The 26971-nt window shown below is 37.5% G+C and overlaps 1 protein-coding gene across 1 annotated transcript; it reads right to left on the bottom strand.

Moving 5' to 3' along the window:
• Positions 1 to 699: 699 nt before the first annotated feature.
• TSEN15 (tRNA splicing endonuclease subunit 15) lies at positions 700 to 26318 on the bottom strand. Its single transcript, XM_028121583.2, has 5 exons — positions 26148 to 26318; positions 23952 to 24033; positions 23544 to 23679; positions 4237 to 4378; positions 700 to 3702 (listed from the first exon to the last, which is right to left on the bottom strand). The coding sequence occupies exons 1-5, from the start codon at positions 26283 to 26285 to the stop codon at positions 3682 to 3684; spliced, it is 519 nt and encodes a 172-aa protein (XP_027977384.1). The 5' UTR covers positions 26286 to 26318; the 3' UTR covers positions 700 to 3681.
• Positions 26319 to 26971: the final 653 nt, after the last annotated feature.

The raw sequence follows: 26971 nt of genomic DNA, 5'->3' as shown, positions 1-26971 counted from the left end.
CAGGAACACTGGGCTGCACCAGTAAAAGGCCTCCTGCTAGGGCCGCAGTGGAAAATGTGACCTCAGAGAGGAATTCAGAACGGAAAAGGCTTAGAACAAGATGACACACCATGAAGTTTTGGTTAAGTCATTTGGTTCCAGGCATATAAAAGTTTTCAGTTAAAAAATAATGCAGACTACATGAACTTTGTCAGAGATGGCTATTCTCAGTAGAGCTTAGAATTCCAAAGTGCCTCTGCCCTCGTGTTCTTCACAAGAGCTCGATACCATTTAGGAACACATTCATCTAGAAAGGCCCGGAGGCCTGGGAAGCAAAATAGGTTAGTCGGGACTCCTGAGACCTAGATCACCCATTGTTCCACTGAGCCCTTCCAGCGCAGAGGGGACACTGACTAAGGACTCCAAAAAGCAAAGGCAAAGACAGCGCTAGAGAGAAGTCAGCAATGTCCTTCCCCCCTTCCTGCTCCCACCCAGAGAGGGCTCCTGTTATGGGAAAAGCCTGTGTTTATGACGGCAGCAATCTATGTCTTTCACCACCGGTATGTAGCCAGTTCAGCGTTTCAGAGCTGGGGATTCTTGCTATGGAATAGGATCCCGAAGTTTAGTAAGTTAGGCTTTTGCAAGAAAAAAAATGGAATACATCATTTCATATGGTTATGAACAAAACCACAGTCTAGAAAAAACACCCATCCCACCGACCCTTGCCCCAAACAAGCTTTTATTGTTAAATATAGATCTATATTTTGAGCAAAGCATGAATCAAGCCACATATTTAATGTCAGTAAAGTATAATTTTAGAGGCATGCCAGAAAGGAGAAGGGGGGATGTTAGCACATAAAACTTATTTATATTTTTATTTATGCCTATTTCCCACAGATTGAAAATAAATTTTCAAGAGCACCACTTCTCAAGCTAACCAACCCACTCCTTGAGTCTGAAAATTTGGTGCTTATTTAGCACTGCCCTCTGGTGTCCAAATGGATCACTTTAGTTTGCCTTGAGGCAAAGAGTAAAAGCTACTATGCAATTAAACAAGTCTACAATCTACATTCATTCATTCACTAAACATTTATTGAGAGTCTAGTGTGTGTGAATTTGTGGAAGGTGGTGGGATACACAGATGTAAGTAAAGACTTGGTTCCTTGCTGTGTTCTTAAGCGGCCCACAGTCTAACGAGAGACAAAATTAACTGCAATTCCACAGTTACTTGATCATACAAGAGAAATCACTTTACCTATTATTGAGACAGTCACAGCTGGCTTGCCTCCCTTTCCAAACTGTTCTGGACCATTATTCATATTAACAGGTATCGGGCTGGCTTTGGGCCGAATAGCTTTGGTGAAGTACACAAGGAACATTCTGAAACAGAGGAGATACCCTAGGACATACAATGAGATGGAGGCCTAATTTTAAGGATTTCTGTGGGAACGCTCTTTTTGAGTCAACTCCAGAAGATACTTCTGGTCTTGTAGTTACCTAGGGGCTCACTGGTCACCAGATCAGACATACAAATCTAATGTTCATTAAGTCTTAAATTTCTTTCTGAAAATGCAGACTGTTTTTCTCGCACTGTGATAAAAAGCTTCAAAAGGAATCAAATGGCAGAGACCCCAAGAATTGATCATAAATTGTTTTAGGATCCTTAGGTCTGCAAAGTGCCAACCAGAGTCACAGAAACACACATTGTTCTGAATGGGTACATCTTCAGACCTTCTGAGAAAGCAGAGGGAGTCCAAAGGAATTGCCAAGATGTTCCATCAAGAATAAAAGTGAAATTCAAATATCAGCAAAGGAAAGGAGTCAAAAACTACTGCAGACCAAGAATGATGCTTTACACCATTTTATAATGTTCTTACTTTTTCCCATTTTTCCATTCTTGGTTCCTGTTGTTTTCTAGAGTAGTTAGCCTTGACTTGCTTCTAACCAATAGGACATGGCAAAAGTGACAGGATTACCTGACTACATTGCTTAAGATTATGAGATCCATCTTGCTGAAACTGTCTCCCTTGCTGGCTTTGAGGAAGCAACCAGTTGTGCTGGCAAGGCCCGTGTGGCAAAGAGTGGAAGGGTGGCCTCTTGCCAACAGCCCCCTAGAAACTGAGACCATCAGTCCAACAGCCCACAGGGCATTGAAAGCTTCAAACAACCACATGAGGGAGGAAGGTGACCCTTGCCCAGACAAGTCTCAGTGGAGACTGGCTTGACTGAAGCCAACTTTGAGATATTAAATGTGTGTTGCTATAGTTGCTAAGTTTGTGGTAATATTATGCAATGACAGAAACTAATATAGATCTCAAGATATTTTTTTAATTTTAAAACATTATTATAAAAGTAATACAAATAAAGAAAAAATATACTAAATACTAAAGAAAGACAAAGTCATCCATTTATTGCTCTGCCACCCTATTATAAGAACAGTTAGTAATTTATTTTGTCACCCTTTTATTATATACTTGGTGTGTTATTTATAGCCATGAACTTACCCATTCACACACTTTCATATCTTGCTTTTTTAATTATTTTCTCATGTTTTTCATTTATTCATTACTAATTTTTAATGAGTACATAATGTACCATTCATTGGCTATCTATATGTGTTTATATTTCCTTATACCAGGGATTGGCAAACTATGGCCCTGCATTTGTAAATAAAGTTTTATTAGAACACAGCCATGCCCATTTATTTACATATTGTCCATGGTTATTTTTGTACTACAAATGGCACATTTGAGAAGTTTTAAGAGAGACTGTATGGTTTGCGAAGCCTAAAATATTTCTTTTCTGCCCTTTACAGAAAAAGTTTGGTGACCCCTTCCTAAAACTTTTAAGTGATTATTATTTTGGCTATTACAATTAATGTCACTTGGAATCTTTGTGCATATAATTTTTTATACTTTAGGCAACATAACTGGGAGGTATTAACAAAAGTGGAATAACTGGGTCTACTTAATAAAGATGTCTTTAAAGCTGACACCGTTTCTCACCATCTCACATAATATTCTAACCATGATATAATAAGGGTGGTGGTAATAAGAATGGAAAGGAAGGCCCCGTACTTCCTTTACTTAGGTAGGAAGTAACTCATTGGTAGCACTCCTCTGGTCCCTATTAGTCTGACAGGGATGTAATTTTATACTCTGGATGAGCATATCTTTACTTTTGACTTAAAGTCAACAGTAAATGCCACATAAAAACCAATAGAAAGAAAACTGTTACTTTCTATTGGGGATTTAAAAGGAGACTGAGCAAACTCTCCAAGTGTCCAGGTATCTATGAAACACCACCGCAGGCTAGCTGTAGTGGCCAAAAGGCACTGAGAGGGTTGAATTAGAGAAAGGTAAGTCTCAACAATGTGTTAGCAGTGGCAGCAATGAACAATGAGGCAGCTATGAGTGGCAGATGACAGAAGAAACACACGTGTTCCACCCCTCTGAACACATCCTAAGCATCAACTTGTATTTAACTGTAATTAAACTGTCTCCAGGTAAGAAAGTTCTAGAGCAACTACCCTATATTTATCAACAAAAAAATTCTTCTATCTGGGAAAGTTTTATTCTTCAAAAAGAAAAACTTATGGAATAGGACCAGCTAAGTCAACCCTAACCACCTCTGAGATAAAAGATGAACCAGGCTGACGGATCTCAAATCCACTCTCACAGTAAGCTTCAGGAAGTATAGGTGTCATCTTCTAAGGGAAATATTCTGCAACACACACAAAAAAAAAAAAAAAAAAAAGATCAGGATGGACTTTTCCCCCAATATTAAATAAGGTAATTTAAAAGCAAAATCAGAAAGATATTTAATGTAATTATCCCAAATACACCAACAAAGTATATAAGGAAATCATACATAACACATTTATTTTATTAAAAGGTTCCTGTCAAACTGTCAACCAATTTAACATTTTCTAAAGAAGTGTTCTTTTGGCTAAAGTTATTATAAGCCTTCACATTCCACCTCAGTTAATTCTCAAACAATATCAAGAATTTATGAAGTACTCCGGGAGACTATGAAATTCTCCAAAGAGTAAAAAAAAAAGTCTAATTATTTCTGTAGAAACTAGGAACATATTACTTTAAACAAAACAGCCAAGTTTCTGAGGTGTGAAAATCAGGTCATAATTTTCTTAAATTTTCATATGGCAAAGGAAGCTAAATGGCTTGATTTGCACTTAAAATCATGTTATCATTTTCCTCTTTTTTTTAACTGTTTGCTGATAGTTGCCTCAAAACTGACCTGAGGGTCTGGCAGCATAAATCCATCAGTAAGTTTATAATAGACTATTGTGGAATCGGACTCCACTATGGCCAAAGTAAAAGACATTGGCAAATCTGGATCACCTTGCAATTTTCGAGATGCCTTCAAGATCTCCCTTATCCTGAAAATAAAGCCACAGTACATTTAGGATTCACAGTCACTCAATTAATAATAAGATCAAACACTGTAAAATCTTGGGGAAGAGGTAGGTAATAACATTATATCCATAATACTGACTAAGGAAATGTCTGAAGGCTCAAATATAAACATCTAAAGTTGTCTCATATAGAAAATCCTGCAAATAAGAGCCATCTACTGACTTTCAGTCCTCTTTTGGATTTACCCATCTCTCCTGATATCACACATGATAGAATCAGACTGTATTCAGGAACCTCCAGAATGGTGTACTAACAGTGTTCAGTGCACCTATGGTCTATGGATCCTGAGTATTCATTTTCCAACTTGGTATCATAGAGTGGAACAATATGGTATTCAGATTTGCTTCAAAAAAAATAGATAATAAACATTTCCATGTTTCTACATGGTGTTCATCATTACTATCTTTAAATGGCTATATATTATCCATTGAGTCAAAATTTACCCAATCATTCCCCTATTCCTATAGAGTTCTCTCAGGCCTTTCGTGGGGAGAAGGGCACTAATAAAGATGTGATGATGATTCTTCTGTAGGTAATTGTTTCTGTTCGGTCTTTCCAAGGTCGGAATTATTAGATATGAGTATAGATATTTTTATGGCTTTCAATATGTATTCTGATACTTAGTAGAAGCTAAGAGAAAAATGTAGAGAGAAAACTTTTTCTTGTAAAGTTATATATCAAGCATCAATGTTATAAAGGGTTTCAGTTTGCTTGTTATGGAAAATAATCTACCAAATCTAGTATCTCCTAGATACTTCAAAGTGCTATTAGCTTTTGTTTACCAGAAACTAAAAATCCTTATTACCTACGCAATAAAGCTTGTGTTCAGTAATTCGGTAAAATGTAACCTCCAGAGGAGCGTTCTTAAAAAGGCAAATAAAAAATGATGGATGGAGCTAGAGCATATAATGCTAAGTGAAATAAGTCAGAGAAGGGTGCCTGGGTGGCTCAGAGGGTTGTGTCTGCCTTCGGCTCAGGTCATGATCTCCAGGTCCTGGGACTGAGCCCCAAGTTGGGCTCCCAGCTCAGCAGGGAGTCTGCTTCACCCTCTGCCTCTCCTCCTGCTTGTGCTCTCTCTGTTTCTCTCTCTTTCTCAAATGAATAAGTAAAATCTTTATTAAAAAAATAAGTCAGGGGCACCTGGGTGGCTCAGTCGTTGAGCGTCTGCCTTCGGCTCAGGTCATGGTCCCAGGGTCCTGGGATCGAGCCCCGCATCGGGCTCCCCGCTCCGCGGGAAGCCTGCTTCTCCCTCTCCCACTCCCCCTGCTTGTGTTCCCTCTCTCGCTGTGTCTCTCTCTGTCAAATAAATGAATAAAATCTTTAAAAAAAAAAAAATAAGTCAGTCAGAGAAAGAGATACCACATGATTTCACTCATATGTGGAATTTAAGAAACAAAACAAACAAGCAAAGGAAAAAAGAGAGAGACAGAGAGACAAACCAAGAAACAGACTTTAAATTATAGAGAACTATGGTTACCAGAGGGGAGGGGTTGGGGGTGGGTTACATAGGTGATAGGGATTAAGGCATGCACTTGCTGTGGTGAGCGCTGGGTGTTGTATGGAAATGTTGAATCACTGTATTATACACCTGAAACTAATATAACACTGTATGTTAACTAACTGAAATTAAAATAAAACACTTAAAAAAAATAATTTTCTTTAAATATCCCTAGCTGGCAGAGTATGACAAGGATGGGACACAGATGGAAGGAAAAAAACCTATTGAGGCAACTTTTACACAGTTCCCATTTCTTAAGATATGATATTGTTTAAATCAGAAACATACATGTGTGTGCGTGCATACATGTGTAGTTTTTTCCAAGGTAAACTGGGAATTCTAGCCCATATACTCAACTTTAGGATAGAAATTTCCACCTCATTCATATTTGTTTCCAGAGTTCTTTAATATAAACAGCAAAACACTTTCAAATTTACTTAAAACACCCATGTGGGAAACTAATATTTGAAAATTAGCTCAGAGTTGTAAAAGGGGTTTTGTCTTCAGAGTTGAGGGAAACCCTGTCAAAAATGAAATGGAACTTCCCATCTCAGAGCCCCTATTTGGTTGTGTGTGGGGGAAAACTACCAGTGAATTTTCTCAGTAATTACATAATAAAATAGTTTATCTGCTTCTGTTACTGAAAGCACACTAAGGAAAGCTTACAAAGATTCTTGTTCAGGATCGCTTCTGGTCTATTTTTAACATATGTTTAAAGTAATGCCATCAAGACCTCTTGTTTGTTTCTTTTATGGGACACTGATAAACTCCTAAAAATGTTTACTTTGCCTTTAAGTCAACAGACTGCACTTTCTCAATCTAACAGCAAGAACACAACAAAAGGTTCCAAAGCTCTACTTTAAAAATCACACACAACTGTAAAGATGCTGAGAACAACGAGGTACCACTAAAATACTATAATCTCACTTAACTTCTAACAAGCTTACAGCTTGAAGTTTTAATTCAGAAACCACATGTAAAATTTTTTAAAGCTCAGTTCTTTGGAAATATTTGGTAGCGATGCTTCATCACATAAATCTAAAATAACTTAAGATAATAAAATTATTTATAGTTCATATTTGATAAAAATCCATATATGAAAAACATAACCTATGTATTCATAAGAAGTTCAGGTTCTCAAGTTTATTACATTTCAAAGGAAAAACCTAAAGAAAGAAATCAGTAATAATCATAATTGTTGATCAGCAGTAAGGAAGTTAATGTTTATAACAGGTTTTCCTGCTCATAACTGTTCAGAGAGGACCTCAACATACTGAACACAGAGTAATTCCGAAGTTTAATAAAGCTCACTTGAAAAAGCCTGCGGCAAACACATAGGTAACATTATCTGGCTACTACCCTCCCTCCAAGCTATATAATGCCTTCCATAAATCTTAGCATTCATTTTTTTGTGATGATCCTGTAACAGAGACTAAGTAATCTCTGAAGATTGGTACAGAGGACAAGCAAGTTGAAAACATTATTTTTAACTTAAATGTTGTTAAAATAAAATGCATCATGGGTTAAAATTCAACCCACAGAAAGCAGTATCTCCTGTCCTCTTCCATATGGCCAAACTGGTACATACTGTAGACTTAGCAATGAATGAAACACTTCTTGATCTGCCTCATTATGATATACTGGAACAGCACATCATAATGTAACTCTGAACACAATGCAAAGTGAAATTGGTGCCCAAGGTACCAAAGAAGCCTTACTCATCCACAGGCTCAATCCTAAAGAAGAGTTTCAAGGATAATAGACCACTTCCTTGGGAATCATGCCAATGCCTTCCTAGTTTAAAAAAAAAAAAAAAATCAAGGCAGCTAAAGTTCCAGGGTTGGATTAGTGAATAATTAAGTGCCTGTGTGGCCATTCACCCCAGTGGGAAGCCATTCTGCCAAAATAAACTGTAAGCTTTTTTTTTTTTTTTTTGAGGCTGTGTCAGTTGCAAGACACTGCTGGAATTGGGGGTTTCACCAGCCTCAGATTTCCAACGGAGGTAGTATGAGGACACACATTTTGATATGCAGGGAGACCAAATGACAGAAATTATTTTACTAGTTATTAGACTTCAGGCCTCAAATAAAATAATGGTCACTAAATGCATTTGTAATAAAGAATATACCTTTGGAGAAAGAAATATTTTTTGATTACAGGAAAATAATGGAGTATCTTTCAAAAAAAATATGTAGCACTTCAGGATCAAATCTTGTAACTAAGAACATCTTTAAAAATGTCCTAAAAAGAAAATTCAATTAGTTCTGGTAATCCTTTACTCCACCATTAATGTAAGGAAAAAGAAGGGTTGAAAGGTGGCTGGAGGGAGAGGCGGGGAGGATATACACGAAAAAGAATTTAACTAAAAGGTAAGGAGGCTATTCATAGCCTTGGCGGAGTGCCTCTTCAGACCTGTGAGTGTTCTCTATCTGCAGATGCATATATAGTTACAGCGTAAAGAGTGGGAAATAGTAATAAATCTTGCAAGTGGATAGATTCTGCAGACATCCTAATTTTCTTTTGGAAACTCTTGGAAGGTTGCTCGTAGCATATCCTTATGTTCTTTAAAATGTTATTTAGCAAGTTTCTGCTGTAAGAACTGAGCAGTCTAAGAGAGTTCATTCATTCAACAAATACTTATTTAAGACCAAGTACTAGGTACCGAGCTAGACACTGGGACAATAGCAATAAAAAGAGCAAAGTTCCTGCTTTCATGGAGGTTATTTTCTAGTGGAGGAAGGAAGATAGGAAACAATCAAAGACAACCAAATATATAAAATATTGAGCAGCAATAAATGTGGTAAGTGTTATAAAGGAGGACTACTTCATAGGCTGTGACTGTACAGGGAGTGAGATGATAGTAGCTTACACCGGAGTAATGACAGTATAGCAGAAGTGGTGAGAAATGGTAGATTTTGGATATATTTTTAAGAAAGAACTGCCAGAATTTGTTGATGTATTAATTTGGGGTATGAGAACTGGATGGACTAAAATTAATAAGAGATTATATACCAAGGTTACAGGATACAAACTTAATATACAAAAGTCAAGTGCTTTCTTATATACCAGCAATGAACAATTGTAATTTGAAATAAAAAGGACAACACCATTTACATTTGCATAAAAAAATGATATACTTAGACATAAACCTAGCAAAAATATGTACAGGATCTGTATAAGGAAAACTAGAAAACTCTGATGAAAAAAAATCAAAGGAGATCTCAATAAATAGAGAGATAGTCCATGATCCTGGATAGGAAGGCTCACTATTATTACGATGCCAATTCTTCCCAATGAGATCTACAGATTAAGCACAATCCCAAAGCTCTAACAAGTTATTTTGTGGATATGGACAAACTGATTCTAAAGTTTTTTATATGGAAAGGCAAAAGACCCAGAATAACACAATAGGGGAGAAGAACAAAGTGAGAGGACTGACATTACCTGACTTCCAGACTTATAAAGCTAAAGTATTAAGACCATGTGGTACTGGTGAAGGAAAAGACAAACAGGTTAATGGACTAGAATAGAGAGCCCAGAACTGACCCACACAAAAATAGTCAACTGATCTCAATATATCAATGATATTTAAAACCATGGAACCAGATGAGGCTGTCTAGGGAGTATGAAGAATAGAAAAAAGCTCAGAGATCTGTGCCCCAGCGAACTTTAACATTTAGAGGCTAGAAACCTGAAAATGTTCAGCAAAGGAAGCAGAGAAATGGCAAGTGCTGGAGAGTGGCTTAACCTTCTCAAATCCCCAAGTTATGCTCTTGCACTAATAGGTGATCATTTCCTACATTCTCAGACTTGTGTATTTATTTCTCTCAGTCTTGAGAGAAACCGGACACAAGCAATTACAATTACAATTATGTGAATTCTCATTCACATAATTTCCCCACCTTTGTTTCAGAATATACCTGTGTCCCTCAAAGACATCCAAGCGGCAAAGCTCTTCCTCTTTCTCTATCTTTGAATTCCTTAATCCATTACGCCTCTCCTGATCTATTACTGCCTACCAGACAGTGGTTACTTTTCTCATATTCTCTGTCTCTCCTTCCCCATTCTCCTGGTCCCATCTCTCTCTCCCTCTCTCCCTCTCTTTCTTTCTCTCTCACACACACACACGCACATGCACACCTTGTTCTAGGGCTTTCTCACCAGTTGCATGCAGGTACTCCCTCTGCCATTACTAATACCCAGTCATAATGAACCATTTGCAACTTTCAGGCTCTCTCAGCCCTCAATATCTTGCTCATGATATTACTTCTGTCAGGAACATCCATTCCCATCCCCATTCTATATGGAATGCCTACAGATATTTCAAACAACTTGTCCTGCAGGAAGATTTCTCAGTCTCCCCCGCCTCTCACACTACCAGCCAAGGTCGGATCTCCCCCCTCTGCAGTTTTCCTCAGTGCTCTGTACCTATCCCTTGTTCCATTTATCACACTAGACATAAATGCCTGTCCATCTGAGCTCTAGACTGTGAGCATCATGGGGGCGAGGACTGTGATACTTTGTACCCCTTAAGTCTGGTACACAACAGGCACCCAATAAATGAATGGGAAACCTAGAATATATTGAAGTAATCTGCAATTTGCCTTTTTATCTACCTCTAAAACCAAAACATGCTTCTACTTTGCCTCGAGATAGTCTATATATATTCATTATATTTAATGCTTAAATAAAAAGCATAATTATATACATTTTTAACATTTTTACTGAAAGGCATATTATTTTGGTGTAAGAACAATAAATAAAATTTTAATTTTCCCTACACATCTCAGTGTTTTAAAATATGGGTTCTCTTTATTCTCCCTATAAGAACACTGATAGAACATATTTAAAGATAAACAATTAGTCCATTTTTATTATCTGGGTTAATGCTGTGATAACACATGAACAGCTAATATTTTAAAAGTAATCATGTTCTTTAAAAAGGGAAAATTACTATTAATAGTTTTTAAACAGAATAGTAAAAGCTACATTAGTTCTGACAAAGAAAAAAGAACTGCAGTTTTTTTGATTCAACATAGGAAGAAGGGAGAGTATATTCTTTTGAAAACAATGGTGTAGGAAACAGGTTGATATGGCTTAATAAGCTGAGCATCAGATTTTAAAAATTAGACTCACATGTGGAATTCAAGAAAGAAAACAGATGAACATATGGGAAGGGGGAAAGGAAAAAAAGGAGAGAGGGAAATAAGCCATAAGTGACTTTTTTTTTTTTTAAGATTTTATTTATTTGTCAGAGAGACAGAGAGAGCACAAGCAGGGGGAGGCAGGCAGAGGGAGAAGCAGGCTCCCCGCTGAGCAGGGAGCCCAATGTGGGACTCAATCCCAGGACCTGAGCCGAAGGCAGACACTTAACTGACTGAGCCACCCAGGCAACCTGCCATAAGTGACTATTAAGGACAGAGAACAAAAGGGTTGCTGGAGGGGGGTGGCTGGGGCTGGGCTAGATGGGTGATGGGTATTAAGGAGGGAACTTGTGATGAGCACTGAGAGTTGTATATGATTGTAAGTAATTGAATTCTACTCCTGAAACCAATATTGTACTGTATGTTCACTAAAAAATTTAAATTAAAAAAAATCACAGACTAGGAATCCTAACTTTGGTTGTGACACTCATTTCTATATGTAATGAACTGTTTTCAATTCTCTTACCACATAAATTAGCCTTAACTGTAGAATCATGAAACCAAATGACTAAAGTTCTTAGACCGTTGCCTTACGGCTGCTGAACTAGCAGATGACCAATTTGGTATACAGAATGTTGAAGCCTTTTTCTAAGTTTCTAAAGTAATATTCAGATTGGAAGGTGCAAAGAAAGAGAACATTCAGAAAAAATTTCTCTCAGATAAAAAGGCTGAGGGCACCCATTTTCAAGAGGTTCTCAATCACCATAAATCAAAATAAATGCTATTAATTTGCGGGAGTGGGAGGATAAAACAGCCGCTGGAGAAGCTCCATCCTCACACAAGCTATCCACTGTCCTCTAGCACCAAGAGAGGACTGTTTATAATTTAATCAGGTCTCAAAAGGGTGAATGATTCATTCGTATTACTAAGCAAGGAATTATGATCCTTTGTAACACAGGAGATTTATAGATCGTTTCAAAAAACAGTATCTTAACTGTCCATGGATTTCATAATTGCACAAAAACTTCACTTAGCTTTTTTTGAAACTTGTAACATCTATAAACACAGATAAGCTTAAAATGTGGTAACTGTGGTTTTAATTTTCAGCACATCTTTCACATTTTACTGAAGAAACTAAATTGACAATGAAACTGAGAGATGACGTAGGCTCTATTAGAAAAAAACCTTCATAGTTAAAAAACAGAAAAACGGAGGTGCCTGGCTGGCTCAGTGAGTAGAGCATGTGACTCTTGATGTCAGGGTTGTGAGTTCAAGCCCCATATTGGGCACAGAGATTACTTAAAATAAATAAATAAATAAATAAATAAATAAATAAATAAATAAATAAATAAATAAAATTTTCCTCATAATTTGCTATGTGTCCTCATGTGAGTTAGTTAAGATATTTTCCTATTTACAACTACCTGTAATACTATTACAGAAACCTGTAATACTATTATCCTAACTTTGTTATAATATACTTCTCCCATTTAGGGACATTGAACAAATATCAATGGCCAAAAAGAAGCTAATCAAACTATCTGAACATAAATCTGACTTCATCTGCTACCTTAGCACTGAAAAAGGCCTCTGGCTTTCATTAAGATTCTTCTGGTTGTCTCATCTTTACATTCATCAGATCTCTTTGACCTCAATGAATTTATTATATGATTTTATATCATTGCTGTGTCTGGGGAAACTGTACTCGTAACATTTACTGTCATTTACCAAACTTGCTACATGGATTCCTAGATTCACTTTAGTAAGAAATAATCTAGAGTACTCTCCATATGCATATCCCATCCAAATATATAACTTAATATAGTATTTTAAAATGTAAGCTAAAAATTTTACATTAGCTTTAAGAAGTATTTTTAGATGAGAGAAAAATTTAGATGAGAGAAAACATTTCCCTTCAAGAAAAACAAACAACCTCCTACTCCATCAGCATAATTTTCCTCCTAGATAGTCATATGTGGGCTCTCTACCAATTCTATTCTCCCACTGGAGATCAGCAATTAGTATTAAATCAATATTTTCAAAAGGGACTATTATACACAAGACCTTCTGAGACTTGAAATATATGTCAAAGTGTTTTAAATAAGAACATATATTATGTATAACCGCTTTACAGATATCACCAGTCCCAAACCGCACTTTTGCTCAAAGTAATGCATTCACTCACTTCCATTCAAATACACACTCATCCTACACTCTTGCCAGAAACTATGTAAATTAAACCAGGTCCAAAGCCTGGAAAAACAGGAGGGAAATGGATACAAAAATTGTTTAGGCATTCTTAGAAATTCACACAGATATATCATTACATGCTGACTAGAACTGTTACCTCTTTAGGAGTCAACAAACATAAACACATCATAAAATAAATAATGGAAAAAATAAGCCATGTGAATACATATGCTACTTGGCTACTCAGTAGTCAAGCAGCAAGGTAGCTACTGAAGTGACTATAAGAGATAGAGGGAGATTGTTTATTGTCATCACTGGGGAAATATTTTATAGCTAAGTTGTAGTTACCTACGTAAATGATACAGAGTTTAGTGCAGTTTTACAAACAACAGACTCCAAAATTTAGGACTTAAATAAAGGAGACAGCTATTATGCCTCACATGCTGTATGTCTTTTGTAAACAACATGAGCTCTCACGCCCAGCAAATTACGAATTCCTCTGGCTCTCGTGCTTTGTATACTACCCAGATTCCTTAGTAATAAAAATGTTATTTAATATTTTTGAGGGATACAAAGCATTAAAACACACACACACACACACACACACACACACACACACACCATATATCAAGTAACTAAGCAGCATACAACAGGATAGTGATTTACTACTGGTGTGTTCAGGTAGATTGTGCAGTGTGTGACAGGTAATGTGTTTCTAACAATAAAGTACCAAAGTTGGCAGATTATGTTTTAATATAAAATTAATATTCCCTATATCATCATTCTCATCCACTCACATTCCACCATGCTTTCCTGAGTGAGAGTCAAATGGGAAAGTCAGCACCAAGAGGTTCTGGGAACAATATATGACCAAAGCCTATAATACTAATACTATGCATCTATGCTGTAGTCCAAGGGAAGTGAACTGGAATCATGAGTCAGAACAATAGTGATAACAAAGGTTAAAACCACCAGTAAATGCTAGGCATTAAGTATCAATAGTTACCAAGATTACACAGAGAGAGGTAATCAGACATTATATGCCTACTGATCAAAGAACAGACCACCAGCTACTTGATGGTCTTACTAACGTGATCAAATTAAATCTATCAACCCTCTGGTTCCAGCTGCCAATGTGCAGAAAAGGCAGAGGACAGAGAAACGTCTTGCAGTGCACCATGAATGAGCAGTTGGCAAACCGAGACTATGGGAGAGGATGCAGGTCAAATGGCCCAGGTTCTTTAACAGGAAAACTGTAAAGAAAAGAAAGGGATAGAGGCAGAACCCATACATCAGGGGTTAGTAAACTACTGGTCTGTGAGCCAAATCTGAACTGCCCTCTATTTTTTATAAATGAAATTATAAGAACACAGCCACACCCATGTGTTTGCATATTGTCTACGGCTGCTTTCACACTAACACGGCAGAGCTGAGTTATTACAGAGACAAAATAGCCTGTAAAACCAAAAATAGTTGCTATCCAGAGCTTTATGGAAAAGGTTTGCCAATCTCTACTGCAGATTAATGGAGATTTATAAGATATAACAAAAAAATTTTTTAATGGGCAAAATTTGTGACACAAATAACTCTACAAATTATTTGTAGAGATAAAGCTGATTTTAAATTTTATATGGAAAATAAAAGGACCTAGTATAGCCCCCCCAAAAAAACTCTGAAAAAGTTGGAGGACTTATATTACCTGATTTCAAGTCTTCCTAACAAAGTTATAGTCAAGATAGTATGACACTGACAGAAGGTTAGACGCATAGATCAAGAGTATAGACTAGAGTCCAGAAATAGACGTACACACAGGGTCAAGTGATTTTCAATAGAGGTGCTGCAGCAATTAAATCACGCTGGAACTACTGGACATGCATTTGCAAAAAGAAAAAGAGGAAAAAGAATCTTAAACCTCTTAGCTCATACCGTATATAAAGTTCAACTCAAATTAATCACAGGCCTAAAAGTAAAAACTAGAACTATAAAACGTTGAAAAGAAAATGTAGGAGAAAATTTTATGACTGTGGATTAAGCACACATTTCTTACATAGAACACAAAAACTACAAACTGTAAAAGAAAAAATGATAAATTGAACATCAATCAAAATTAAAACCTTCTGTTCTTCCAAAGAAATTAAGACAAGTCATAGACTGGAAGAAAATATTTTCAAAAGAATACTTGATAAAGGAATTGTATCTAGAACACATAAAGAACTCTTACAATTTATGAAGAATACAAATAACACAATCTTTAAAATATAAGCAATAGATCTGAACTGATCCTTGACCAAATAAGAGCTATGGGTGGCAAATATGTACATCAAAAGTTGCTCAACATCATTAGTCATTAGGGAAATACAAATTTAAAGCCACAATGAGATATCTCTACATACTTAACCGAATGACTGAAATTAAATAAACTGATAATCCAAAATGTTGCCAAGTTGTGGAGCAACTAGAACTTCTATACTTTGCTGGTGGGCACAGAAAATAGCACAGTAGCTTTGGAAGATATCTGGCAGTTTCTTATAAAGTTAAAAATACATTTATCATATGAACTAGTTAGTAATTCAGTGCCTAAATATTCACTCAGGAGAACTGCAGGCATATGTCTACACAAAGACCTAAAGAGAATGTTTATAGCTTTCATCCATGAAAGCCAAAAACCAGAAACAATCCAAATATCCAACAACTGGTGATTGGTTAAACAAACTTTGGCACGTCCACACAATGTAATACTACTCAGCAATAAAAAGGGGCACACTACTGATACATGCAACAACATGGAATAATCTCCAAAGCATCATGCTAAGGGATAGAAGCATGACACAAAGGCTATGATTCTATCGATATGACACTCTGGAAAAGATAAAACTATAGGAATTAATGACAGAGGAGCATGAGGGAAGTTTTGGGGGAATTGTGTATTGGTTACATGACTATATACATTTATTAAAAACTCACATGTCTGTTTCCCTAACATGAGTGATTTTTACTGTATATAAGTTTTACCTCAATAAGCCTGACTTAACAAAAAAAGGCACAACTGGGGTATCTGGGTGGCTCAGTCGGTTAAGTGTCTGACTTTGGCTCAGGTCATAATTTTGGGGTCCTGGGATCGAGCCCCACATCGGGCTCCCTGCTCAGCAGGGAATCTGCTTCTCCCTCTGCCCCTCTCCCCTGCTCATGCTCTCTCTCTCTCAAATAAATAAAATCTTTTTTTCTTAAGATTTTGTTTATTTGAGAGAAAGCGTGAGAGAGAGAGAGAGAGAGTGCATGAGAGGGGGAAGGGGTAGAGGGTAGAGGGAGAAGAAGCTCCACGGAGCAGGGAGCCCAATGCAGGACTCAATCTCAGAACCCTGGGATCATACCCCAAGCAGAAGGCAGACAATCAACTGAGCCACACAGGCGCCCCTCAAATAAATAAAATCTTAAAAAAAAAGACACAACTAAATTACAGAGAAACACAAGGAAATTATTACTATAAAAGTATGAATAACAGCTACTTTTGTGGGAAAGAGAGGGTTATGCTTGGAACAAAGCACATGGAAGGGGCTTGGGGATGACTGGAAAACTTCTATTTCTTGACTTGATGGTAGTTACTAGGATTCAAGATGTTTACCATATAACTCAATCTATACATTTTTGTTGTGTGGTTTTCTGTATCTGGTTTTATTTTACAATAAAAGATTTAAGACAAGAAACATGTTGGCAAGGATGTGGAGAAAAGGGAACCCTTGTGCACTGCTGGGAAGGTAAATTGGTGTAGCTAGTATGGAAGATAGTATGGAGGTTCCTCAAAAAATTAAAAATAGAATTACCCTATGATTCAGTAATTCCACTACTGGGTATTTAGCCAAAGAAAATGAAAATACTAATTCAAAAAGATATATGTACCCCTATGTTTAATGCAGCATTATTTATAATAGCCAAGATATGGAGGCAACCCAAGTGTCCACCAATAGATGATGGATAAAGATGTAGGGGGTGTGTGTGTATGTGTGTGCATATATAATATACATGATGGAACATTACTCAGCTATAAAAAAGAACGAAATCTTGGTATTCATAACAATATGGGTGAACCTAGAATATATTAAGCTAAATGAAATAAGCCAGAAAACGATAAATATCATGATTTCACTTAAATGTGCAATCTAAAAAAAACAACAAACAAATAAACATAAGCCCAGAAATAGACTTATAAATAGAGGACAAACTGGTGGTTGCCAGAGAGAGGGGGGTGGGGAGATGTGTGAAATAGGTGAAGGGGATTAAGGGGTACAAATTTCCAGTAATAAAATAAATAAATCATCGGGAATGAAAATATAGTCAACATAGAGAATATAAGTCAACAATATTATAATTACTTTGTATGGTGACACATGCTAACTACACTTACCGTGGTGAACATTTTGTAATGTATATAACTCTCGAATCACAATGTTATACCCCTGAAACTTAAATAATACCGTATATTAACTATACATCAATAAAAAAAGATATTAAAAACACCAATAGAAATAGAAAGAAAGAAACAGAACTCTAATAGCAATGAGACTTTGTTATCTACTATGAGACTGATGCAGCTCACTTAATCCCGCATAATCTTCTGGAAACAGCAGAGTATAAATAAAGGTACATTTTTAACCTCAGCTTTTTACATGTGAAATTAGATAAAAGAAATACCCTATAAACCATTCAGAATTTTAGTGCTGATGAAATGAGAGTACACTTAGGAATGTACTTTGAAACACTGTAACATTGACTACAAATGCAAAATACTCTTACAACCCCAGGGAATCATCTACAGTATCACTCTCCCGCCTAAAGCCTTTCAGTGACACCATCCACATAGCAGCAATTTTTAGTGTTCTTTGTGGAAAGCCAGGACTCAATAAACATGCTTCAGGGACAGGGAATTGTGTATACTGCACAGACTGTGCCTTGCATGGGAGTGCCTGGTGCGAGTGGGTCTGAAATCCCGCTTGTGCAGCTTGCCACGCCTTCAACCCGGAGAAGAGACTTTTTTGTCTCTTTCTACTTCACTCAAGGTACTCTCTGACCTAGCTGTACCCCTATTCCAAGATTCCACCGTAAGCTAATACCTTCTTTTTGTCACACAATAACAATGTAAACTGTCTGAAAAGCTTCTGCATAATTAAGACAAACCACGAATGAGCACATTTTATATTTCTATTTCCCTGATTATACATGGATTTGAGCCGTTTGAGATCCTTTTCTGTGAATTGCCTGTTTCTGTCCATGTTTTTTGTTGGGTTGTTTTTCCTTGAGTCACAGAAGTTATGTATATACTAGGAATTAATCTTTGTCAGTTATAGGTCAGTAAATCTCTTCTCCTACTCTATGAAAACTTACATATTGTGAGACTATAAACTGATAACTATTCATTGAGCAATTTGGTAAGAACCAGTAAAGAGGAAGGTGTAGATGCTTGAAGTCCCAGCCATTCCACCTCTAGACTTCCACCCTGGAGAAGCTGTCATACATGAGAACAAAGATATACTTACAAGGTTATTCATTACAGTATAATTTTTAATAGCAAAACATTGAAATCAGTGATGGCCTTCATGATCGCGGTAACCTTTCCCACCTCACTTCCCATCCTTCCCTATTTCCTCATGAGTTCTATATACTCATTTATTCATTAGCTGCCTTACCCAACATTATAAAGCACCTGCTCTGAACTAGACACCATACTTATAGGCAGGCAATCATGCTTAACTACTTGCAGTTGTCCTGCTAAAACAGTCTCCTACCACCTACAGGAGATTTTTCCTGTCCTTCCTCTGGGTCTTGCTGCAACCTTCTATAAAGTACTTATCAGTACTCCATTGTCCTTTTTATTCAACTACCTAACAATCAAGTAAGTGGAGGCAGTCCCAAATTACACAGTTACTGAGTCTCAGAACAAAGGGGAATTCTGTTTTTATTAGATCCCATCCAACAATTACCAAAAAATGAAATAAAATTTATTTTCCAAGCCAACATTTAGTACCAGAACACTATTTTCAAGAGGCTGCCTTAAATACCATATGATCTCATTTATACCTGGAATCCTAAAAAAAAAAAAAAAAAAAAAAAGTGTTCATAGATACAGAGAACAGATTGCTGGCTGTCAAAGGCAGGAGGTAGGGAGTGGACAAAATGGGTTGAAGGAGGCAAAAGGCGCAAACTTCCAGTTATAAAATAAATAAATTATAGGAATATAATGTATAGCACAGCAACTACAGTTAATAACACTGTATTGCACATATGAAAGTGATTAAGAAAGTAGATCTTAAAAGCTCTCACCACAAGAAAACAAATTCGGTAACGACGTATGGTGACAGATCTTAACTAGGCTTCTCGTGATGATCATTTCACAATATATACAAATACCAAATCATTTTATTGTACACCTGAAACCTAATATAATGTCATATGTCACTGATACCAAAAAAGGGAGTTGTCTCGATCAACATGGTATCCCCACACTTAGATCATTGCCTGACACATGATAGTCACTCAATAATATTTGGTAAGTAAAGACTAAAAAGCCTCAACAATATTATCTGAGAAAAAAATGCTGTTTAAAAGTGAACACAGTGATTTATTTTTGTAGATGATTTATTACTGAATAAAGTAAGCTGTTAGCTTTCTTATATAAAACATTCTATTTATTCATTTAGTTATTTATTTGGTGAACTAGCCTCACAAAGTCCTACCCAAATACTTTTAGGACATGAATTTCTTCCCTATGCAAGGCTGCCAAAGATTCAAAGTCAACCATTTTCTTCTCTGTGTTACTAATGAAGGAAAATTCCTACATTACAAACAAATGTCTGAAATCATATATCTGTTAGATATATAACATTTTATATACAAAATATGCATGGAGGCAAAAATAGATAAAAGTATGCCTACTACCTAAAAATATCACTCCTGTTAAAGACTGAGGAATGAAATTAAATACACACTTTCTCATTCACACACACACACACACACAATTTATTTGTTAAAAAGTTATTTGCATACTTTGAGTTGAGAAAATTTTATGCCATAAATGGCATAATAAATCTACTGGGTATTGGGCCTCATTTGTGCTATTTTCTATATTATTATTCCACTGCATAATATAATTATGAATATTTATATAAAAAGCAAGATACAAAGATATAAGCCCTCTGAGTTATTAAATGCAAGAGGGTAAAAATGGCTTACTAATTTATCCTCCCAACTAATTCTATTTAAAGAGGAAAACAAGCTTTATGTAATAAGGCTGGAAAATCAATAATCGCCAATTGGAAAAAACTAGAAAGTAATAGGACTTAAATTTCTACCTCTAGACTTATGAATCATTTTGATTCAAATAGACTACCAATTTTATTTTTTAGGATTAAATTCAGGTTAATTCCAAATGGTAGTTCCTATTCCCAACAAATATTATAACAATAGTAGTAAACTGGTATGATATTTGTGGCAGTAACTAAAAGACACAAAGGGGGAGTTTTAATGAATGAATTATTAAGTCTTCTAGACATAGAGAGGCTTGGAACTCATGCTAGTAAAAAACAGAAAGTATCAGTGATCAAATTTGATGTCAACTCTATCCACTATTTGTGATTCTGAAACACAGAAAAATCTCACAGTAAAGAGCCTCTCAGAGTATGACTAGCCTGATATATCGAAAAAAAATTCTTATAATGAATTATACAAAACTGTACCAAAAATACTAACAGAAATCTAAAAATTAGTTTAATATAGTTTTATGGAATACACTATTGAAAATAATGAATTATGGGGCGCCTGGGTGGCTCATTCGTTAAGGGTCTGCCTTCGGCTCAGGTCATGATCCCAAGGTCCTGGGGTCGAGCCCTGCATCGGGCTCCCTGCTCCACGGGAAGCCTGCTTCTCCCTCTCCCACTCCCCCTGCTTGTGTTCCCTCTCTCACTGTGTCTCTGTCTGTCAAATAAATAAATTAAAAAAAAAAAATCTTAAAAAAAAAAAGAACGAATTATGGTAGCTTTGATTTGGAGAGGATCTTACATATTATCCACTGACAATCTAAATCCCTCAATGAAGGACAAAGAAACTGAAACCCAGAGAAATTAGGTGTGTCACCAATCATCAAACAAAATGTTAAGTGTCAGTGCCAAGATCAGAACCCAGGTCTTAAGGCTTCAGCCCAGTGCTCTTTTACTTCAATCACAGTAAATGAGAAAAACAAAGGTATTCATTAAAGCCCTTCATGTTGGAATTTAAGGTACTCTGCTCTCTTCTAATACGCATTTACCCATCCAAATATAGCTCTGTTTTCATCTGTCCTTTCTTAACTGCCTCACAATCTCAGAAGTCGAGATCCTCCTCCTTTAGCTCAATATTAATCTTTTCAACTATCTTCTGGAATCCACCCCTCCCCATCTCTCAAGAATCTTGCTCCATCAATAGTTACTTTTACTCCTCTATTTTCAGCCATTCTAAATGACAGTTCACAGGGCAGCTGGCTTTCCTCAGAACAAGCAAGTGAGAGACAGTACCCAAGACAGAAGCCATAGTCTTTTGTAATGTCCACTTAAAAGGAACATCCCATCATTTTTGCCTCATTTTATTTGTTAAAAGCAAGTCAGCAAGTACAGACTACACTCAAGGAAAGGGAATTATACAAGGGTGGGACTACCAGAAGGCTGGAGTCCAAGAAGCCATCTTAGAGGCTGCCTGCTACAGCTTCAAAGAAGAAAAGCAGAAAAGATGACTTGATAGCCAGATACCAGGGGTATCAGGACTTCTTGTGAAGCAGGAATTAAGAAAATGTGATAGTGGCACAAGGATAGATATATTGACTAATGGAATATAAAGAGAGCTCAGAAGCAAGTCAGTGCACAGATGGAGCTTTGGAAAATGACAGAGGTGATATGCCACATAATGAGGAAAAAGGAGACTATTCAGCAAATGGAAGTAGAAAAAAATGATTATCCACATGAAAACAAGGTCCCTAACCTTCTTCTCACAACATGAAAAAAAAAAACTTTAAAACTCTTAGTGAAAATATAGGTGAGTTTTCCTTAGACCTTTTGATAGGAAATATTTCTTAACCTAGACACAAAGACATTGATTATAAAAATGTATAGATATGATTATATTCAAATTAAAAACTATTATTCATCAAAAAGTACTTGAAAACAGATTTAAGAACTGGGAAACATAACCAAAAGGATTATTGTCAAGAATATATAAAGAACTCCTACAAGTCAATGAGAAAACTGCAAACAATCCAATAGGCAAAGGATATGAATAGAAATTTCTCAAGAGAGGAAACGATAAATATATAAAGAAATGTTCAATATATCAGAGATCAGAAAAATACAAATTAAGACCACCATGAGATAACCTATTCAACTGACAAAAATTTCAAAGTCTTACAGTACTAAATGTCAGAGACAATACAACTTCAAGAGATCTTGTTTACACTGCAAGTGGAAAGTAAAGTGAGGCAACCACTTTGGAAAATAGTTTGAAATTATCCCCTCAAGTCAAACATTAGCAACTCTCCACCAACAGGAAAGCAGATGTGAAAACTAGGGTACAATCATGCGATGGAATATGATATGGCAGCCAAAACCAAATACACAATGGACTAACCTCAGCAATATAATACTGAGTGTATAGAGTCAGTGTCAAAAGATCATATGCTCTTTATAAAGTTAAAAAGATCTAAAATTAAACAATTCCAATGAATATGGACAGTGGAAGCAAAGGAGGGGACCCATATAGTTAGATATAAGTTACTGCCAAGAATCTAGTTGTGTTTTGTGAGGTTGATTTGTAGAATGTGTCATGAAATAAAGATATGTTTAATCCAATTCTGTGTAGCGAAGATTTTTTTAAAAAGATCCCATGCACTGCATGACACTTTCTTTGATTTCAACTTGCATATGAAGCACACTCTTCACCACTATCTATAGCAAATATAATTTGTATCAATTATTATGGTACATCTTAAAATACCTGCGTTTCAAGTACAATGGTCTTGCCTCCTTATAAGAATGAAAACATTTTCTGTTTCCTTGATGTAGTATTTCTATCATATCTATTCCTTCTCTGAAAAGAATACTGACAATACAGTAAGTGCTAAATACTTGTTAAATGCTCGTATTTAACTTATTCCTCAAATAACCAAGAGTAAAGCTATGATCCCTGTACCCTATATTCCTTTAAAAATATATTACTGCCCCGAATTAAATGATCCCCAGTGGAAAGGAAGTAACATGTTGAAGACCAAAATCACGTGCCCACCTGTTATGGCTGAGGGAAGCCCTGATGGGTGTAGGCACCACCGTCTGTAACCCTTCTCCTTCTATCTCTGTACCGACAAGGCAGATGAGCTGGAGATCTGGTAATCCAACACAATTTACTTCATGCCAACTTTTACCTAAAAGTGCATCATTGAATGGACAATGTTTATCAAAATAAAAGATAAAATTCTAAATTTCTCCCGAATACTCCGCTGAGCAAACATCACCCAGAATATTATCTTCTCTTCACTTTCCTAGTATTTTCTGTTACCCAGTAATTCCCAAGGTAAATGAAGAAATTACAAAACAGACAAAATTAACAGAAAATGCTTAAGATACCATATCCCAACCCAACTCCCCATTCCCCCACCAAAGCCCCAACAACAGAACAATAAAATAAACAACTTACTCTCCATGAGGTCCAGGTAAACCAAGAATGCTATGTAAACTTGGCTGGCATCTCCTATATCTAATTCCATCATTTCTAAATACTGGAAATCAAAATGTAATTGTCAGAGAAGGAAGAATCTCTTAATATTTTCTTTCACTCAATCAACAACTACTCATTAAATATATATATATATATATGTAGAAGACTCTCTTCTAGGTACTGTGGGAGTTAGAAAGCAATTAATACCTGATCCCCATCTCTAAAAACATGAGACAACAAGTCAGAGGAGCTCTACTCGGATGGCTTGGTTGGTCAATGTTTTATGGCAGAGGTGGATACAGATTGGGCCCTGAACGGCAGATATGATTTGAGTAAATACAGAAGGCTGGGTAACAGTGTGAGTAATCACACATAGGTGGGAATACACACATATTCAAGGACCTGTAAAGAAATCTATCTGCCAGGAGTAGAGACATATTTTAATAGGATTTCTGCAGCACATTACTGAGAGCCACTATTTCCAAGGTCTCTGTTTGCCTGTGAAGAAAGTCCGCTAAAAAACTACTCCCGACTTCTTTCAGACTTGCTGGTCAGCACTGGAGAACATTCTTCAGTGGACTACCTCTGCAAGGGAAGCCTGAGGTTTTCCAGCTATCCCAGTGACTCAGTGGGTAAGCAGGCCTAATGCAGAGGTGAGGCATTAGCCGACCTGCATGGGTACAGACCTGCGGTCATATTCTCCCACTAGCTTCATCATTAAGTATGGACAAGTGCAGGAGAACGGGGTATTATTAGTTGTAGTGTGAAGAGGTTCACACTACAAATGTGTTTGAAAATGACACTGAAAGTAATTGATAACTAGAGACCAGGTTGCAAGGTCTTGATAGTCAAGCTGAAAGTCTGAATTTTACCCATAAAGAAACACTGAGGATTTCTAAGCATGAGAATAATGAAATTAATGTTGCATACTATATATGTTATATTTTATATATATATACATTATATAGTGCTTACTATATGTCAAATGTTTTACAAATATTAACTGATTTAATCCTGTAACAACCCTCTAAGGTAAGTACTATTATTATCCCTATTTTACAGATGAGGAAACTAAGGAACAAAGAGATTTTTTTAAACTTCCAAAAAAAAAAAAGAACCCACAAAGCTAGTGACCTAACAGGGTTGTCAAACTCAAGCAGTCTACTTAAAGTCTCACGCAGAACTATTGGGTTCAGGCTACTTAATGGTGTTCTAGTTCTTTTTTATGGCACCGAGTAACATATCCATGCTTGTTTTTCTCACCTTGACGGGTAATGAGGAGACAGAGGAGGAGAATAAAATCAAGAAAAAAAACATGAAAAGGGATTGGCTCTTTTCAGACTTACATCTTCGAAATTTTTCTTTTCTTGACTGTTTTTAGATAATGATCTATGAAATACTGCTTCGCAGCAGACGACTACAACCGTACTAAAATAACTAGACCAGTCTCTGAGATTCCTACAAAACCCCCATCTCCATTCACTGTCCATTCATTGCTGGGGACATTACTGGTCCAAGGCAGCAATTTGCCAAGCAGAAGCAAGCAAAGGAACTATACCTCTTTGCTGCTGTACAAAAAACCCCAAAAAGCAAACAAACAAAAAACAACCAAATGTCTGCTTTGGAGAAGAACCTATTCAAACTTTACAAGAAATGAGAAAAGTCAGGAAATTGCACTTCGGCAAAATCACAACGCACACTCTGGGCTCAAGGCTAAGTGCAAATGTGGCTGTGCTTAAGCCTTGATCTTTTTATCTAACCGAAGCCCGCAAGCTGTTTTTTGCTGTGGGTACTGTGGTTACTTGGTTACTGCGAGGATTAAAGGAGACCATGCCTTAGACAGCAAAACTCAGAAATTGGTGCAACGGTTATTATTGGGCTCTGCCTGGGGAGGCGCTCGGTTTAATGTCCTGCTCTGGAAAGGCTTGGATGGGTGTGTGTGTCCGGGGCTGGGGTGGGGGGTGGGGGTGTCAGAACAATAGTTCACCTCATCTAAACAAACAAAACCAAGACTGCTCGCCACGGGCGGTGTGCACGCGGGTCCCCTTCCGTGAGGTTCGCCCGCAAACTCTGCGACCCGGCCCCGCAGGGACGCGAGGGCCGAGGAGACGGCGGCGGCCTTCCACCTGGGGAAGGGCCCCGGTTCGGCGCCCTGCTCCTCTCGCGCCTTCTGACCTTTGGGTGGGTGCCCATCCAGGCGTCCTCCGGGGCCCATGAGTGGGCGCCGCCGCCGCCGCCGCCGCCGCCGAGAACGCCGCCCGGGCCCAGACCGCTGCAACCCGGGGTGGGCTCGGAATCGCCGCGCTCCGCCATGGCGGGCAGGGCGGCGAGCGGGTGGTGCCGGACGAGCCGGTGTTGCACCGCGGCCCGCGCCCGGCCAGAAGCAGGGGCACGCGCGTCCGGGTTCCGCTGCCCCCGCGCGCGCCGCCTGCGTGCCGAGGGCCGCACACACCCGGAGGAAAGCGAGAGGAGCTCCTCCCTCTGGCAGACATAGCTCGAACCTGAGCCCACACGCTCCAGTTTCGCTCGGCGTTTATTCACATCTGGGCGGACACCAGGGGAAAGAAAGTTCGAGTACCCTTAGCTCAGAAGCCCTCAATGCTCCTCCCATCGGTGCTCTTTGCAGCCCCGTTGAGAGAGTGGGAAATACTGAAGGCCTCTGGGCCGTCAGCCTTGACTCCGGGTCTCCAATTCCTGGTAACAAGAAAAGCCTCGTTCCGTTCCCTGTCAGGTGAGTTTTCAAGTGTGGAAGTCGATGAGATCTCTGTAGAAGAAAGTGGAAAGAAGAAAGACCAGACTGCCGAGAACCATGTTTTTAGGCCGGGCCCACGTTTCAGGATTAGAGGAGAAAGAGTAAACACGACTTATTGAATGAGCGGTCAGAAAAGTAAGATGCAAACCCTCGTGAGCATGTGACCTGGAAACCAAGGAGGCGGAGTTTCAGAGAGGCAGAGTAGGACATTTGAAGCATTTATGCAATAGAATCCAGAACCTCTACA

The sequence above is a fragment of the Eumetopias jubatus genome, unplaced genomic scaffold, assembly GCF_037043125.1.
Source record: "Eumetopias jubatus isolate StellerSeaLion01/CBP00866 unplaced genomic scaffold, mEumJub1_p1.0 scaffold_12, whole genome shotgun sequence".
Lineage (NCBI taxonomy): Eukaryota > Metazoa > Chordata > Mammalia > Carnivora > Otariidae > Eumetopias > Eumetopias jubatus.
The sequence above is the reverse complement of the archived record's forward strand: the minus strand, read 5'-3'. Positions and strand labels throughout refer to the sequence as shown.